Source organism: Delphinus delphis, chromosome X (genome assembly GCF_949987515.2).
Source record: "Delphinus delphis chromosome X, mDelDel1.2, whole genome shotgun sequence".
Classification (NCBI taxonomy): domain Eukaryota; kingdom Metazoa; phylum Chordata; class Mammalia; order Artiodactyla; family Delphinidae; genus Delphinus; species Delphinus delphis.
In genome coordinates this window covers 68008163-68026034 of record NC_082704.1, presented here as the reverse complement: position 1 = coordinate 68026034, position 17872 = coordinate 68008163, and the positions used below count along the sequence as shown (strand labels likewise).

The 17872-nt window shown below is 41.5% G+C and overlaps 1 protein-coding gene and 1 pseudogene across 3 annotated transcripts in view; one reads left to right on the top strand and one right to left on the bottom strand.

Annotated features, from left to right (window-relative positions):
* Positions 1 to 12933: 12933 nt before the first annotated feature.
* Positions 12934 to 17399, bottom strand: LOC132418175 (suppressor of cytokine signaling 6-like; annotated as a pseudogene).
* Positions 17388 to 17872, top strand: part of OGT (O-linked N-acetylglucosamine (GlcNAc) transferase) — a 37156-nt gene continuing 36671 nt past the window's right edge. For 2 of the 3 annotated variants that reach the window (XM_060002187.1, XM_060002188.1), the window contains exon 1: positions 17388 to 17631. In XM_060002187.1, the coding sequence (XP_059858170.1) occupies positions 17595 to 17631 (37 nt within the window). In that variant the 5' untranslated portion in view covers positions 17388 to 17594. The remainder of the gene's footprint in view (positions 17632 to 17872) is intronic. The other variant, XM_060002186.1, reaches the window with a different exon arrangement.

Below are 17872 nucleotides of genomic sequence, written 5' to 3'. Positions count from 1 at the left end.
CTGGCTGTTGATCTGGTTGTGAGTATTAATCAAAAATAACCCTCTTTTCCCTGAGCCAGGTGTCTCGTGTTTCTTTAGTATCCATACATATAATGTACATAACTGTGCAAGTGGGGTAACATCTCAGACCCCTTTCAGCTCTTGACAAAACATTGGGAAACATGAACATTTAAATGGTGGAAGGAGGAAGAGATTTTAAAAAGAGAGAACAGGGGACTTCCCTGGCGTTCCAGTGGTTCAGACTGCACGCTTCCACTGCAGGGGGCACGGGTTTGATCCCTGGTTGGGGAACTAAGATCCCGCATGCCACGCAGTGCGGCCAAAAATAAAAAAAATTAAAAAGAACAAATGAAATAATGCCATTTGCAGAAACATGGATGGACCTAGAGATGATTATACTAAGTGAAGTTAGAGAAAGACAAATATCATATGATATCACTTATAGGTAGAACCTTAAAAAATGATACAAATGAACAACTTATTTACAAAACAGAAATAGACTCACAGACATAGAAGACAAATTTATGGTCACCAAAAGGGAAAGGAGGGGGGAATAAATTAGGAGTTTGAGATTGACAGATACACACTACTATATATAAAATAAACAACGAGGACCTACTGTATAGCACACGGCAATGTATTCAATATCTTGTAATAATCTGTAATGGAAAAGAATCTAAAAAAGAACATATATATATGTTCTTTGGAAACCTAGGAACGGGAAACCTAGGAACAGGAACGTTTCAAGGGGGTGGCAATTATCTGCAGTGTCAAATGCAGAGGGAAGTCCAGGAGTTCCCTGGTGGCACAGTGGATAAGACTCTGCACTCCCAATTCAGGGGGACCAGGTTCAATCCCTGGTCAGGGAACTAGATCCCACATGCATGCTGCAACTAAGAGTTCACATGCCAAACTAAGGAGCTGGCGAGCTGCAACTAAGGAGCCCCCCTGCCGCAACTAAGACCCGGTGCAACCAAATAAGTATTTTTAAAAATGCATAGGGAAGTCCAATAACATCAAGACCGAAAAGCTTTGGCAGTTTGGAAGTCACTGGTGACTTTTTTTTTTTTTTTTTTTTTTTGCGGCACGCGGGCCTCTCACTGTTGTGGCCTTTCCCGTTGTGGAGCACAGGCTCCGGACGCGCAGGCTCAGCGGCCATGGCTCACGGGCCCAGCCGCTCCGCGACATGTGGGATCTTCCCGGACCGGGGCACGAACCCATGTCCCCTGCATCGGCGGGCGGACTCTCAACCACTGCGCCACCAGGGAAGCCCGCTGGTGACTTTTGCCAAAATAAATTTCAATGGAAATATTTTTCAGTAGTTTGAGGCATGAATGGATTTGAGGAAGTAGAGGCAGCAAACATAGACTACTACTATTTGGAGAAGCTTAAGCTGAGAAAGTAAGGAGAGAAACTGGCACCTGATGAAGATTCAGGGTCAAGAGAGAGTTTTATTTTTGTTTTCTGTTTTTTTAAACAGGAGAGGCCTAAGCATGTTTAAGGAGAAGAGGCACCACAGATTGAAATCAAAGAGAGAAGCGTTAATTGATGGAGCAAGTTTCTAAAGGAGATGATTGAAAAAGATGGCACATAGGGCCCAAGTGGATGGGTGATCTTGAACAGGAAGATGGAATGGAGACAAGGATGAGTGTGAATGTAGCTTTGTTTGTAGAAGAGATTAGACACCTGGTGGAAACAACCAGGTGAAGGAGGGGAGAAAGGTGGTTGGTAGTACTAACACAGGGTGAGAGGTTTGTGGGGTGGTTTGGCAGACAGGAACACAAAGGGAATTGAGGCTGCTGGCGAGAGAGTAGTTCTGGTGATCAAGCATGACATTAAGAAAGGTTGGGAAAGGAAGGAAAAGAGGCCAGGAGGGGCTGGGAGACTGGGAGAAAATGGAGGGCTCAAAGGACTGAAGGGGTCCATATGAGGTAAAAGAACCAGTGTCCTGTGAGACCCTTACTCCTGAGGAAGCAGGTAGGAGAGGAGCTTGTCTCAAAATGGAATACTGAAGGGTTCGATGTTAGAGGTAAGCAATTCTGGGCCTCAGTAAAGTTCAAGATGTGGTGCTTTGAGTGCAGGTGGCTGAAACGGAATGGAGAAGGTAATTGAGAGAATCATGGGACCCAGAAGTTGCTGGTTCTGTCATCTCCATGGACAATGAGATCCCCTAGTATGAGCACCAGGAATTAGGGTGGAGTGGGAAATCATGGGCTGGGTGCCAGTATCCTTACTTAAGGAGGGAGGAGTGAAGGATATATAAGAATTTTCTAGGCAGACTGGGATGGAAGGATGACCATTCAAGATAGAACAGATTGGAGAAAGGCATGGTTGGATGTGTGAAACAGCCTGATCTTTTCAGGGAACTGAAACCAGTATGAGTGTGAGCACAGGGATGTGCCAGCAGATGAGGCTGGATTAGCAGATGGAACTGACATCGGAGGCACAGCCACTGAGAGGTCTTAAGCAGAGCATAGACATCATTCTGATTTGTATTTTAGATTTTCTAAGGTTAACTGTGGAAAACTAGAGTCAGGTAGGGTTAGAAACCAGTTAGAGGGCTCTCGCAGTTGCCTGGGCCAATACCAGGGAAGTGGCACTGGCAGAGGAGGTGGAAGATGAATTCCAGAGCTATTTTGATATCACACGTGTTTTTGCAGCTCTATACCGTTTCACCTATTTTCAGCATATGCAGTATGAAGCCTGGTAGCTTTATCCTTTCAGTTTATGCTTTTATGGCCCAGCTCTTCACCCCAGAAGCAGCTGTCAGGACCTTTGAGAATGGGATCCTTATCAGTTATATCTCCACTTTGCCCACTGGATAGGGCAGGGGATGCACTTATCAAAGGCTTTTGGTCTCAGCTAATTTACTTGTCTTTACTTGCTTTTTTCCCCCTTTACCAAATCCTTCAGTTAGTCTGAGGCAAGAATTTGATACCTTGAACGTTATGGGATCAGGCTGTTTCACTCTTTTTCAGTGCTCTGTTGCCTGGAGCACACATGTGGCAAATTGGAAGGGCTAGTACGGTATATGAGAGTTGAACTCAGTACGTGAAGCTGGCTGACAGGCCCTAGTTAGTACTCTGCCTCCTTTTCAGGGTTACTCTGTCATTTGTGGTAGGCAGAATTCTAACATGGCCCCCAGGATTCCTGCCCACCTGGTGAATACACACCTTCTCCCAGTTCTTTACTCAAAAACTAATCTAGGTGCTGCTGTGAAGGGATTGTGCAGATGTAATTCAGATCCCAAATCAGCTAACTTTAAAAAATAGATATTATCCTAAGAGAGCTGACCTAAACAGCTGGGCTCTTAAAAGGGATTGGGCTCTTCAGTCAGAAAAAGACAAATGCTGTATGATTTCACTCATATCTAAAGTAGTCAAGGGCTTCCCTGGTGACGCAGTGGTTAAGAATCCACCTGCCAATTCAGGGGACACGGGTTCGAACCCTGGTCTGGGAAGATCCCACATGCCGCGGGGCGGCTGGGCCCGTGCACTGTAGCCCAGCCTGTGCCCTGGAGCCCACGAGCCACAACTACTGAAGCCCATGTGCCTAGAGCCCATGCTCCGCAACAGGAGAAGCCACCACAATGAGAAGCCCGCGCACCGCAACGAAGGTAGCCCTTGCTCACCACAACTAGAGAAATCACGTGCGCAGCAACGAAGACACAACGCAGCCAAAAATAAAATAAATAACTAAATAAATAAATTTATTTTAAAAAATAAAGTAGTCAAATTCATAGAGACAGAAAGTAAAATGGCGGTTACCAGGGGCTGTGGGAGGGGGAAATGGGGAGTTGTTTAATGAATCTAGAGTTTCAATTTTTTTTAACATTAATTAATTAATTCATTAATTTATTTATAATTTTGGCTGTGTTGGGTCTTCGTTGCTGCACATGGGCTTTCTCTAGTTGGCGGCGAGTGGGGCTACTCTTTGTTGCGGCGCATTGCGGTGACTTCTCTTATTGCGGAGCAAGGGTTCTAGGCACGCGGGCTTCAGTAGTTGTGGCATGTGGGCTCAGTTGTTGTGGCTCACAGGCTCTAGGACACAGGCTCAGTAGTTGTGGCCCAGGGGCTTAGTTGCTCCGCGGCATGTGGGGTCTTCCCAGACCAGGGCTCGAACCCGTGTCCCCTGCATTGCCAGGCGGATTCTTAACCACTGCGCCACCAGGGAAGCCCCTAGAGTTTCCGTTTTGCAAGATGAAAAAGTTCTGGAGATCTGTTGCACAACAGTGTGAATATACTTAACAGTACCAAACTGTACACTTTAAATGGTTAAGATGGTACATTTTATGTTATTTTTTATCACAATTTTTAAAAAGTGGGAGGGACTGGGCTCTTTCTGGTGAGATTCAAACTGTGAGAGGAGTTTGACACGAGGGGGATTCTCCGTCGCTGACTTTGTAGATGGAGGGGGCCATGTGGCAAGTAATGTGGGTTGCCTCTACGAGCTGAGAGTGGCCTCCAGCTGACTGACATCAAAGATGTGGGAACCTCGGTCCTATGACCATGAGGAACTAAATTCTGCCACAACCACATGAGTTTGGAAGAGTATCCTAAGCCTCAGGTGAGTCTGCAGCCTGACATCTTCATTTCAGCTGGTGAGACCCTGAGCAGAGGACCCAGGTAACCTGTGCCTGGATTTCTGGTCCATAGAAACGGTGAGAAAATAAACGTGTGTGTGAGTGTGTGTGTGTGTGTGTGTGTGTGTGTGTGTGTGTGTGTTTGGTATGTGTTTTTAAATGAAAATTTTATTTATACTCTGTATATATAAGTAGATACATAAATTCTTGTACAATTTATTTCCAGAAATATGCAAGACATTGCTATTATTTGTTTACAAACCAAACCACATATTACAATCAGTGGACTTGGGATGATTCAATTGAGCTTCTAAGTACAAATGGTTTTACATACCTGATTGAAACATACAGAAAAAGTATAAACTACAGCAGTCTGGACTGCAAGTATTAATCTCATGACACTCCAACACGACTATAAAATTTCTAACACAACATATATACTTATCACAAATTCTATAAGAATTTTTCATCATCTCTGGATGTAGAATTTGTAACACTTTCCAGAAACAGTAACGAAACATTTTGCCATGTCATGATTGATTAATAAAAAGGATGATTATAAAAATACTTTCTTTACAGGATTAAAAAAAGTATTAAAAGAAACTAAATTTGTGATTACTAGTGTACCAACACTTTATTTTAGAAATATAAAGTTATTTATGGAACCGGCAATTGTTCCTTATTAGACTATTCAACAAAACTGTCTATTGCTGATAGTATGATTTCATTTTCAAATTAAGAATTCACACTTGAAAAACAAGGGCCTACTGTATAGCACGGGGAACTATATTCAATACCTTGTAATAACCTATAATGGGAAAGAATCTGAAAAAGAATATATATATGTATATATATGTATAACTGAATCACTTTGCTGTACAGCTGAAACTAACACAACATTGTAAATCAACTATACTTCAATTTAAAAAAAAGAATTCACGGAGTCCCCTGGTGGCCTAATGGTTAGGATTCTGGGCTTTCACTGACGAGGGCCTGGGTTCAATCCCTGGTCGGGAAACTGAGATCCCACAAGCCGCGTGGTGAGGCCAATAAAGAAAAAAAAATTCACATTTGATGAAAAGCCATTGTGATTTAAATATATATATAATAGGTATTTTAAATCATTCATAAAGCATTATTTCTCACGTGAAATGTATAATAATTAAAATCGCAATTTCTGAAGGCATTTTAAACAAAATGTTTAGACTTACAGCTTTAGCAGAGACATTGCACATAACCTATTTAAGATTTTAGTAACTTTTATCTTTTTATCCAGTTTTGAATGCTGGCTCAAATTATAATGTAGGGCTTCCCTGGTGGCGCAGTGGTTGAGAGTCCGCCTGCCGATGCAGGGGACACAGGTTCGTGCCCCGGTCAGGGAAGATCCCACATGTCGCGGAGCGGCTGGGCCCGTGAGCCATGGCCGCTGAGCCTGCGCGTCCGGAGCCTGTGCTCCACAACGGGAGAGGCCACAACAGTGAGAGGCCCGCGTACCGCAAAAACAAAAAACAAAAACAAAAAAAATTATAATGTATACTGTTTTTTATTTGTTTGGCCATGCGGCTTTTGGCACATGATTTTCTTTAAGAGCAAGATGGTTGCCCTGTGTAGCTGGTTTCCTTAAAACCTATTTTTTAGTTCTATGATCATTTCCTGCAATAAATATTTTGACCTTCTGCATTTTCAGATTATGGCTCCAAGTAGAAAGAGAACAGTTTCTCTTAGACAGATTGAGAGACAGAATCAGGGACACACAGAAAATTTCCAAATTCCTTCTATAGCTTATTATTTGTAAAAATTCATAGTAGAGTCCTAATAAGCCTGACAATAGCTCTGGCCTTCATCACGTTTTGTGATGAAACATTTGACAAAAACCACTTTGATCCATTTAGTATGGCAAACGGACACAGCTTTCCTGTTTTCCTTTTTTTGTCTTGAGCTCAGATTTTTAGAAGCACATATTTTAAAAATCAAGTACAGGTTTTTCCAAGTGCCATTTAATAGAATCCAAAAATATTATCAAAATTATTTAGGCCAAACTATGGGTTAAAGTTTTATCTCTCTTTTTTCCCTTCCATTTTTTTTCTTGGCTGCACCCTGCACAGCTTGTGGGATCTTAGTTACCCAACCAGGGATTGAATCTGGGCCCTCGGCAGTGAGAGCACAGTGTCCCAACCACTGGACCTCCAGGGAATTCCCTACCTTCCATTTTTAACTAGACTCTTTGAGTATCATATAAAATTAACCTTTCACATTAGGTTGTGCTACCTATGTCTAATGGCTCTCTTTATATACAAAAGTAGAAAATATTGCAATACCTCCTTCTTTCTAAATGTTTATACAATTAAATGTTTATACATTTAATTAAGGCAAATACTTTTATTTTTATTGATATACAATCAGAACTTAATTTCAGACTGCATTATAACAGGGCATATTTCAAGGTATTTTATAATATGGCTACACAAAGGCACATTAAAATTGTCTTTCTGAATAGAACAGTATTAATGTTTGCCCTCTAAAATGACACAAAATAAAATTTTTAAACATTTAAGCAAACAGACCATTTAAAAAATGGGCAGAAGACCTGAATAGACATTTTTCCAAAGAAGACAAACGGATGGCTAACAGGCACATGAAAAGACGCTCAACATCGTTAATCATCAGGGAAATGCAAATTAAAACCACAATGAGATATCACCTCACACCTGTCAGGATGGCTGTCATCAAAAAGAACACAAATAAACATTGGCAAGGATGTGGAGAAAAGGGAATGTTACACTGTTGGTGGGAATGTAAATTGGCGAAGCCACTGTGGAAAACAGTGTGGAGGTTTCTCAAAAAACTAAAAGTAGAACTACTATATGATCCAGCAATTCCAATCCTGGATAGATATCTGAGGACAATGAAAACACTAATTTAAAAAGATACATGCACCCAATGTTCATAGCAGCACTATTTACAATTGCCGAGATATGGAAGCAACCTAAGGGTCCATCTACAGAGGAATGGATAAAGAAGATGTGGTATACAGATATACAATGGAATACTACTCAGCCATAAAAAAGAATGAAATTTTGCCGTTTCCGACAACATGGATGGACCTGGAGGCTATTATGCTTAGTGAAATAAGTCAGAGATAGAAAGACAAATACTGCGTGTTATCATTTATATGTGGGATCTTAAAAATAAAACAAATAAATGAACATAACAAAACAGAAACAGACTCACAGATATAGAGAACAAACTAGTGGTTACTACTGGGGAGAGGGACGGGGGAGAGGCAAGATACAGGTAGGGGATTAAGAGGTACAAAGTACTATGTATAAAATAAATAAGCTACAAGGATATATCGTACAGCAAGAGAATATAGCCAATATTTTATAATAACTATAAATGGAATGTAACTTTTAAAAATTGTGAATCACTATATTGTACACCTGAAACCCTATATAATATTGTACATCAACTATACCTCAATAAAAATAGTGAAATAAAATAAAAGCTCACCGGGTGAAAATTTTTTAAAGTTTTAAAACATTTAGATGAAAATCAGAATAATCTGAACTTGACACTGAATAGTTAGATCTTATACACATAGTATCACACGAGGAAAACGTGGGGAACAAGCTATGCACACGTGATAAAATGGGTTTCAGGGCAGTCCAAAGGCCTCTGTGCACTATGGTTTCACACAAAGCACTTGTAAATGCTTCTAGAAACATGGAAAAGTCATTTCAACAGTTATTATTAATATACAGTGGCTCTCTGACAATACCTGCCATGTAATATAGATGCACAAGACTTTTAACTCACCCTAGATATATGTTAAATTGTTTAAAAATAAATAACTTTGCAAAAGAGTAGTTTAAATGTATTACATTAATTTGATAACAAGCTTACAACTCTAATAATTCTAAATCCAAATAGCTTATAGTGAACACAGATGATATTAATATAATATTCTCCATATTCTCCATCTTCTTATTAGGTGAAAACATATCAGAAAATGAGAGGAGTCTCCACAAGGTACGATCGACACCGGCTAGAATTCAGTACTTTTTCCCCTTTAAGTCAAAAGAAATAGTGCCATGGTATTATGGCTTTGTGCCTTTTCTTGGTAATAGCTCAATTCTGACCCTAAAAAACAAATAGAGAAAAAAGTGGGGATACAGTTACGTTTGAATGACAAAGCCATTAAGTTTGACTTACTTAGGACTTTTACCCTTGTGATTAAATGAGGGTAGGGAAAACTAAGTGACAAAGGAAGAAACATCTCGAATTACAGGTTTCATCTTAGATAGAAAGAGTTTTCTTGTGTAACTGGAAACACCTTCTGGTCAGGGCAATCTCAAAACACTACATTACAGCATTGTGCAATGAATAAACACTCTGCATTTCAAAATAACTAAAAATATTAGGGATAACCACCCCCATGACTACAGAGTTAGACATAAAATGCTTAACTAATGATTCCAAATTACTCAAGACTTAGCTAAATTTCAAATAAACAAATAAAAAACTTTAAAGAATGGCAGTACATATGATAGGCAATAAGACTTCCATATATCTGATATGGTTTAATATTTTTCTCACATAATGCTTCACACTTTCCACATTTTTTTCCAGCTAGAGTCTTTGGTGGGGGCAGGGGTCAAATCTAGCATATTTTACTAGCGACTACATTAAAGAAAAATATAAATCCAACTGCAAAACAATGTTTTCTTTTTATCTAAGTCAACTCAAAACCTAATGTAAATTTGAATGTTGCAAGAGAATCCGCCAATCCACTTATGCAAATTAGTGGTACAGTCAAGTTCTACCCAAGAAAATATGACTAAACTGAAGAAATTGAGGTGAAGCGTTTGCCAGAGGAAAGTATAGATGCAGAAAATTGCTATCATAGGAATCTAAGTTCATGTAATATTTCTTTAATAATAGTTCTAGTTCCATAGTTCTTTATATATTATGCCAATTTGTATCAGAGTTTAAAGGCAGAAAAGGCAACAATTTCTAAATTGGTGGGCTACATTTCTTCAAGATTTTTTTTTTTTTTGCAGTACGCGGGCCTCTGACTGTTGTGGCCTCTCCCGCCGCGGAGCACAGGCTCCGGACGCACAGGCTCAGCGGCCATGGCTCACGGGCCCAGCTGCTCCGCGGCATGTGGGATCCTCCCGGACCGGGGCACGAACCCGCGTCCCCTGCATCGGCAGGCAGACCCTCAACCACTGCGCCACCAGGGAAGCCCTCTTCAAGATTTTTTAATGTAAGGCCATTTTCTTTTAACATCTTTATTGGAGTATAATTGCTTTACAATGGTGTTTTAGTTTCTGCTGTATAACAAAGTGAATCAGCTATACATATACATATATCCCCATATTCCCTCCCTCTTGCGTCTCCCTCCCATCCTCCCTATCCCATCCCGCTAGGTGGTCACAAAGCACTGAGCTGATCTCCCCCTGTGCTATGGGGCTGCTTCCCACTAGCTATCTGTTTTACATTTGGTAGTGTATATATGTCCATGCCACTCTCTCACTTCGTCCCAGCTTACCCTTCCCCCTCTCTGTGTCCTCAAGTCCATTCTCTACGTCTGCGTCTTTATTCCTGTCCTGCCCCTAGGTTTTTCAGAACCACTTTTTTTTTTTTAGATCCCATATATATGTGTTAGCATACGGTATTTGTTTTTCTCTTTCTGACTTACTTCACTCTGTATGACAGACTGTAGGTCCATCCACCTCACTACAAATAACTCAGTTTCGTTTCTTTTTATGGCTGGGTAATATTCCATTGTATATATGTGCCACATCTTCTTTATCCATTCATCTGTCGATGGACACTTAGGTTGCTTCCATGTCCTGGCTATTGTACATAGAGCTGCAGTGAACATTGAGGCACATGACCCTTTTTGAATTATGGTTTTCTCAAGGTATATGCCCAGGAGTGGGATTGCTGGGTCATATGGTAGTTCTATTTTTAGTTTTTTAAGGAACCTCCATACTGTTCTCCATAGTGGCTGTATCAATTTACATTCCCACCAACAGTGCAAGAGGGTTCCCTTTTCTGCACACCCTCTCCAGCATTTATTGTTTGTAGATTTTTTGATGATGGCCATTCTGACTGGTGGGAGGTGATACCTCATTGTAGTTTTGATTTGCATTTCTCTAATAGTTAGTGATGTTGAGCGTTCTTTTATGTGTTTGTTGGCAATCTGTATATCTTCTTTGGAGAAATGTCTATTTAGGTCTTCTGCCCATTTTTGGATTGGGGTGTTTGTTTTTTTGATATTGAGCTGCATGAGCTGCTTGTAAATTTTGGAGATTAATCCTTTGTCAGTTGCTTCATTTGCAAATATTATCTCCCATTCCGAGGGTTGTCTTTTCGTCTTGTTTATGGCTTCCTTTGGTGTGCAAAAGTTTTTAAGTTTCATTAGGTCCCATTTGTTTATTTCTGTTTTTATTTCTATTTCTCTAGGAGGTGGGTCAAAAAGGATCTTGCTTGTGATTTATGTCATAGAGTGTTCTGCCGATGTTTTCCTCTAAGAGTTTTATAGTGTCTGGCCTCTAAGGCCATTTTTACAAAATATACAAACCACTAGATGAAAATGAAGGCAACAGAAAAATTCAACTTTTCATAACCAAAAAATTAGCACAACCTTAAAAATAATTTAGAAAAGAATGTTGTAAAAGATACACCCCTCTAGGTCGTCACAGAGCACCGAGCTGATCTCCCTGTGCTATGCTGCTGCTTTCTACTATATTTTAGCAGCATTAGGATGCAGGGTAAAATGGAGTGTATGTGGTAATATAGGACAAATATTTCATAGAGTGTAGCTTATTGATAACCACCACAAGATCCTGTGTGATTTACATGCCTCTTAAAAATATATAGGAGCTCAGTTCATTTTGTGCTATTTTATTGTGTTTTTTTGTTTGTTCGTTTTTTGCGGTACGCGGGCCTCTCACTGTTGTGGCCTCTCCCGTTGCAGAGCACAGGCTCCGGACGCACAGGCTCAGCGGCCATGGCTCACGGGCCCAGCCGCTCCGCGGCATGTGGGATCTTCCCGGACCGGGGCACGAACCTGTGTCCCCTGCATCGGCAGGAGGACTCTCAACCACTGCGCCACCAGGGAAGCCCTTATTGTGTTTTTTAACTTAATTACCGTCAAAAAAAAATGTTTGTATGCATGTGGTTTGTCTTTGTATAACCTTCCTTTACTTTCAGAAATGAACGCAAATACATTTGTATTAAAAATTTTTTAAATTACACTTTTCTTGTTAGGAGATAAAAAAAATTTCTAATAAAAGTCCCCATCTCTTTTTAGGCATACATAATTACAATAGAAATGTGACACAATTCACACCATTATTTCACTCCTATACTCACCTGGATCTAGGTATATACCCAGATAGTGATTTGGCTTACCTCTATGTCTCCAAATAACTGAGGCAAATACAAAAAAAAAGCCCAAGAAATAAAATTACTCTTAAAATAGGTCAATGAGCTTGTATACTTCAGTTACATTTCCACTTTGTTTAATCATGCTAAATAAAAAAAAAGTTTGTTTTCTTCTCATTCCATGATGCCCTATTATATACCACCAGGTACTAATTTTACAGAATTCCTAATATGTTTTACATATACATGTTTTATTTATATATATTTCCATTTCTAATATCATAGCAAAAGTCAACTTAGCTATTTTAAGAATGCTTTACATATGATATAAATTTTTAATAATAATATCTAATTAGTGTGATATCACAAATCTTAACTTCTTTGTATGTACTATTTGATTATTAAAATATCACTCTCTTGAAATAACAACAACAAAAAAGATATACTGCAGATCTGCATTCTATTACCCAAGCTATGTCAATTCATAATTCTAAATCTTTCTAAAGTATGAGATTAAAAATCACTTTTAGTGTATATATAAATTCTGCATGTTTTTTTGCGGTACGCGGGCCTCTCACTGTTGTGGCCTCTCCCGTTGCAGAGCACAGGCTCCGGACGCACAGGCTCAGCGGCCATGGCTCACGGGCCCAGCCGCTCCGCGGCATGTGGGATCTTCCCGGACCGGGGCACGAACCTGTGTCCCCTGCATCGGCAGGCGGACTCTCAACCACTGCGCCACCAGGGAAGCCCAAGACTTTCCTTTTTAAAGAACCAAAAATAAACTCAAGACACGTTGGCAATACTGCCCCACCCCTAAACAAATTGATTACTCTTTTCACCTAAATCTTTAACAGTTATGGCAGCCAAAGATTTTGATAGTAATGAAAGTTTGTCAATTATATTTCAATCTCTTTTTCTGGAACCCAAAGTGCAGGATGCAGGGTTCTCCTAATCTTTCAGTAATGCTTCTCCTGTCAATAATTCTTCATTTTGTTTGGCAAAGGCAGTTTTTGAAATAAGTCTATTCTGATATACTGACATATAACAAATAGCACCTGCAGGAATCGTGATACTTGGTTGGTGAGTCTGACAGGGTAAATTGCATATCCAGGCAACCGAGACCTTGAATAACAAAAAGCTCCATTTCCAGAGTCCCTGGTTGAATGTTTAATTAGATCAGCAAATTGTCCATCCACATCTGGTTGTTCATAAAAGCAAAACCTAACATTTGAGTGCTCAATTCTAGTGTGAAGTGTTTACCATGGAAGCAAAAGCTGGAGCTTAAAAGATAACAGTCATCAGAACTAGCCGGAGCAAGAAAAGAACCATCTGGCACATTTGCTAGATTTCCTTCTGTCTCCCAGCATGTGATTTGTCCCCAGCACTATCCTTATTTCACAAGTTTTCTCAGCTTCTCTGCAAAGCTTGTCACAACCATAAGACCACTACTTTCCACTGAGTCACAAACTCTTGGGCTTCCCTGGTGGCGCAGTGGCTGAGAATCCACCTGCCAATGCCGGGGACATGGGTTTGAGCCCTGGTCCAGGAAGATCCCACATGCCATGGAACAACTAGGCCCGTGTGCCACAACTACTGAGCCTGCACTCTAGAGCTAGAGCCCACGAGCCACAACTACTGACCCGTGAGCCACAACTGCTGAGGCCCATGCGCCTAGAGCCGGTGCTCCGCAGCAAGAGAAGCCACTGCAATGAGAAGGCCATGCACCACAACAAAGAGTAGCCCCTGCTCGCTGCAACTAGAGAAAGCCTGCACGCAGCAACGAAGACCCAATGGAGCCAAAAATAAATAAATTTAAAAAATGAATAAACTAAAAAAAAGAAAGAAACTCTTGCAACCACAGGAGCAGAGTCAGGATCAAAATTCAAATGATAGCACGTATACTTTCAGACACATGGACATCTGTGCTGGTAAGTCCACCGACGTTCCTTTGGATTTGATTTTTCTGCATTGGAGGTGGCAGTGGTGAGTGTGGAGGGACATCATCATGACTCACTCTTGGGCTTTGCAGTGTGACACCTGAGGTGCCAATGAACAAGCCATATACAGACTTGTCCACAAAGATCTCTGGGGCAACGACTAGGTCCTGGTTTTCATTTTTGGAGAAAGAGTTCTCTCCCGCTTGAGAAGCAACTGCAGAAACTTCCATGGAAAAACTGTCCAGACAATAGGCAATGCTTCCAAAGCATACATCCCCCTCATTTCTAGGCACAGAATACCAAACGCAGTCTTGACGGGTAAGTCCAATAACTACAGGCACGTGTTCATTGTGGTGAAGACGCAAATCTCCATTCTGAGATTCTGAACTCTTTAATGAATTATTTTGTTCTCGGCACACAGTTTCAGGCTGAAGACTGAAAATCTTTTCAGACATCCTTACGTGTTGGATTTGGATTGGAAGAATGAACCAGGGCTTTGAATCTCACTTCCTCCATTTTGATACACTGCTCCTCAGAGTTTGTAGGTCAAGAGACTAAGGGGTAGGACTATAGTGATGATTGACGAGGAAAGTGGACCTTATTGGTCTTTTGAGCTCTCGCATCTTTAAAGACTATTGGTGCTGAGGAGAGGAAAACGTATCCTCATCTGGCAGAGCTCCCAGAGGGTGTGCTCCCCTTGCTTTTCTGCTTTTGTTCTGCAGAAAGCCGCCTTTTTAATGTACCCATTAGGCTTTCAGTCTTTGATCTATTTTGTTCTACCTTTTTCATCTTCCCTGTTGATATCACAGCTGGCCATGTCTTTACCATAGCAGCTACCAAATAAGGAATCATTTTTTCCAAACTCACTGGCTAGTGATGGTTGCTGTGCTACCATGAAATCAGTTTCTTTACTTTTATTCGGGCTCAAAGATTTCCGGAAGGTTTTAAAACGAATTTTCTTCGTTATGAGTGGTTAGCTACTCCGGGGGGTGGGGGTCGATCTCTCTCTGGAATATTATCCCCAAACATCTGGAGAGCCTGTGGCGCTACATCTAGGTATTTTTCCAGCTTCACTGAACCTTTGGAGCCATTTTCCAGCGGCAACTGCGCGGCGGCGGCGGCGGCGGCGGCCAGAGCGTGTCTCCGGCTCTCTCGCCGAGCGCTGGCGCGACTGCTCTGAAGTGTGCGTTGTTTCAAGCCGCTAAATTGGTGGGCAATTTGCGAGACAGTAACAGAAAACGAATACACCATTAGCGGTATGATTACGGTGGCAAAGTTTGGGATTGCGGTGGAAGAAGCGGCTGGTTTATTTTAGGTGATTCTGAATTTACAATTGCCCACAAAAGGGAGAAAAACAAACAAACAGAAATCAGTGTGAAAGAGAACACACAAAAGCACCTCCATCAATGCCCAGGTCAGGCCTTCTTGGTCACCCTCCTCCAGCCTGAAGTGACTGTTCCCTCCTCAGATATTTATAGACAGTGATGTATTTTATCACCTTAATAATACTCTTCTGTTTTATGCTCTAGCGGCTTTTTGTGTCTACCTAACTGGTCTTCAATTTCCTCGAGGGCAAAGATCTTGTCTTGCTGATTTTTGTGTCTCCCACAGTGCCTTGCACTCTAGTAAATGTTACTTGATTGGCCAAAGAAGATGCATTTATCTGATAAGTCCTTCCAACTAAACCCTCCAGGTGCTACTGCTGGAAGGTACCTGGAGGGGGTTCTTGAGACTCCAACAGGAGTTTTTCCTTATTGAATCACTGTGAGCCCCACCACCCAGCTTTCCACAGCAGCGTCCTTTGACTCCTCTCAGGATAAGGAAACTTAGACCACAAGTATGGATGGGCCAAATAGCCTGCCTGGCTGGGAACATAATCTGGCATTTAACAAGAAGAAGAGTTTTACTTAATTAGCTAGCACCCACTAATCAGTAAGGCCTAAACATCTGCCAGTGGAATCTGAGAAGTCCGTTCTAAAAGTTGAAAAGCTGATTTTATTCACCACAGATGGAGCACTTCTGCCGGGGAAGGGGGGGGAGCGGGGAGAAAAAGGTTTTACCAGTTAAATCAAATTAAGAGAAGAGGTTGGTGCCCAACTTCCAGGAGAGTTTGTGTAGTGAACTTCGTCTTTTTCACTGCATCTGACTCGTAATTATGGATGTGATAGAAGAAATGATCAATATTACAAATTTCCTCTGTGCCCATATCCATAATTAACAGTATGTGAGCTGTCTCAAAGAAATTGAAGCAAAATTTGAGGACTTAAGGGTGTGTGTGTGTGTAGGCAGTTGGCTAGGTAGTAGAAACATTTTGAAGAAATTCACTGACTTGCTTTCTTAGATCAAGGACTTTTTTTTTTTTCTTGGAAAAAAGAAGGCTCCGAGAGACACAACTTGTTGCCTCCATTGGTTTATAATTTCTTGCTGATGTGGCAAGCTACCTTAAATCCTTCCTGGAACAAGAGATGAGATACAAATTAATACCAATGTGACAAAATGTCCGAACAGTGGACTTGAAACTGCAGGAGATCATAAAGAACTGATTTGTTCAATAAGTGGAGGCAATTTAGTTTCAATCTCGACGTGTGGTTTAGGTAGATGGCAAATGAATCCATTTATCATTGTTGAGCTGCCTTGAGTTACATATCACTGATTGTACCGTTCTGCAGAGCTACGTGGTGGAAATGAAGTCACAACTCAGAAGAGTCATGGATTTTGAGGAATATGAATCGTCTTTAACATTTTTATGGCTGCTGCCTTTGGAGTGCAAACTCTCAGCATGTCCCCGAGTTATGAAGCATTTGCCATAATACTGTGGGCAAAACTATCCTGAACACCAAAAGGATTTGGAAATTTCGGGCTATATGGCCCAAATCTGAGATGCTTGGGTTCACTTGGCCCTGTGAAACTCTCAATCTTTTTCATCAAAGTGCTTAAATCAATGGCTGGAATCAGAATTAAGACGTGTTCTAATTGGAACCCTCTCTGCCATCGTTTTGAATTCCAGCCTTTGAAATATAACCATTTAAATTTACTTGCTCAGAATTGATTCATCAACCTTGTAACTATCCCTTTTTGTACGAATAAAGTTGATGAAACTTTTGTAGATGCCTTTGGTATTTCTATTAAAATCTATGTTCTTGGCTGGGTAGTGGACTATACTTTACCACTCTGCCAAAAATGTAGCCATCATGTGTATGTTTCTTTTTCATCTTCCGCTTCGCTAGTAGAAAACTTGGACGGTCCTGCCCCAGACAGTGCCCTAGCCGCGAGTCGGGTTGACAGGGTTGCTCGCATGCGCTCTCGACACAAATCGTGTTTGTCGCAATGGGCCCTGTGCGGAAGGCTACATAGGAAAGAGTGACTTTGATTATAGTCATTTTGATCACATAAGTGGTTACCGCGCTACTTCCGCGCTGGTACTTGATTGTAACAGAAAGTAGTTCCGGTCCGTGTTGTCTCGGCCGAGGAGCCGTCGCCGCCATTTCAAGACCGTGAGAGGTAGATGGCCAACCAGAGTTCGTAAGGTTCGGTGCCTGTACTGTTGCCGCCGCTTAAGCCTGCCAAAGCAGTGGTACGGCTGCTGCCCTCGTATTTGCTACCTCTAGAAACATTCTTGCCAGTAGTGGCGGCAGCGGGACTCAGTTACCCCCTTTTCGCACTCCCTCCAGAAGCTCCAGATGGCGTCTTCCGTGGGCAACGTGGCCGACAGCACAGGTACCGGTGTCTGTTCTACCTTGGCAGACGCCCCCTTGGGGTCTCGCGCCGTCCTTTGCCTCTCATCACTCCCTTCCCTCTAGCCATCCCCATTACATCAGTGGCATCGCTGAGCTTTTCGTCGTCTACCGGCATCCGATCGCGGTTTCTGCTGTCGTCCGTTCCTTAAACATTTCCTCTCGCTTGCTTGTTTTTTGCTTCCTTTCTTGCTTTGTAATCCTGTGCATTTTCTAGCCTTCTA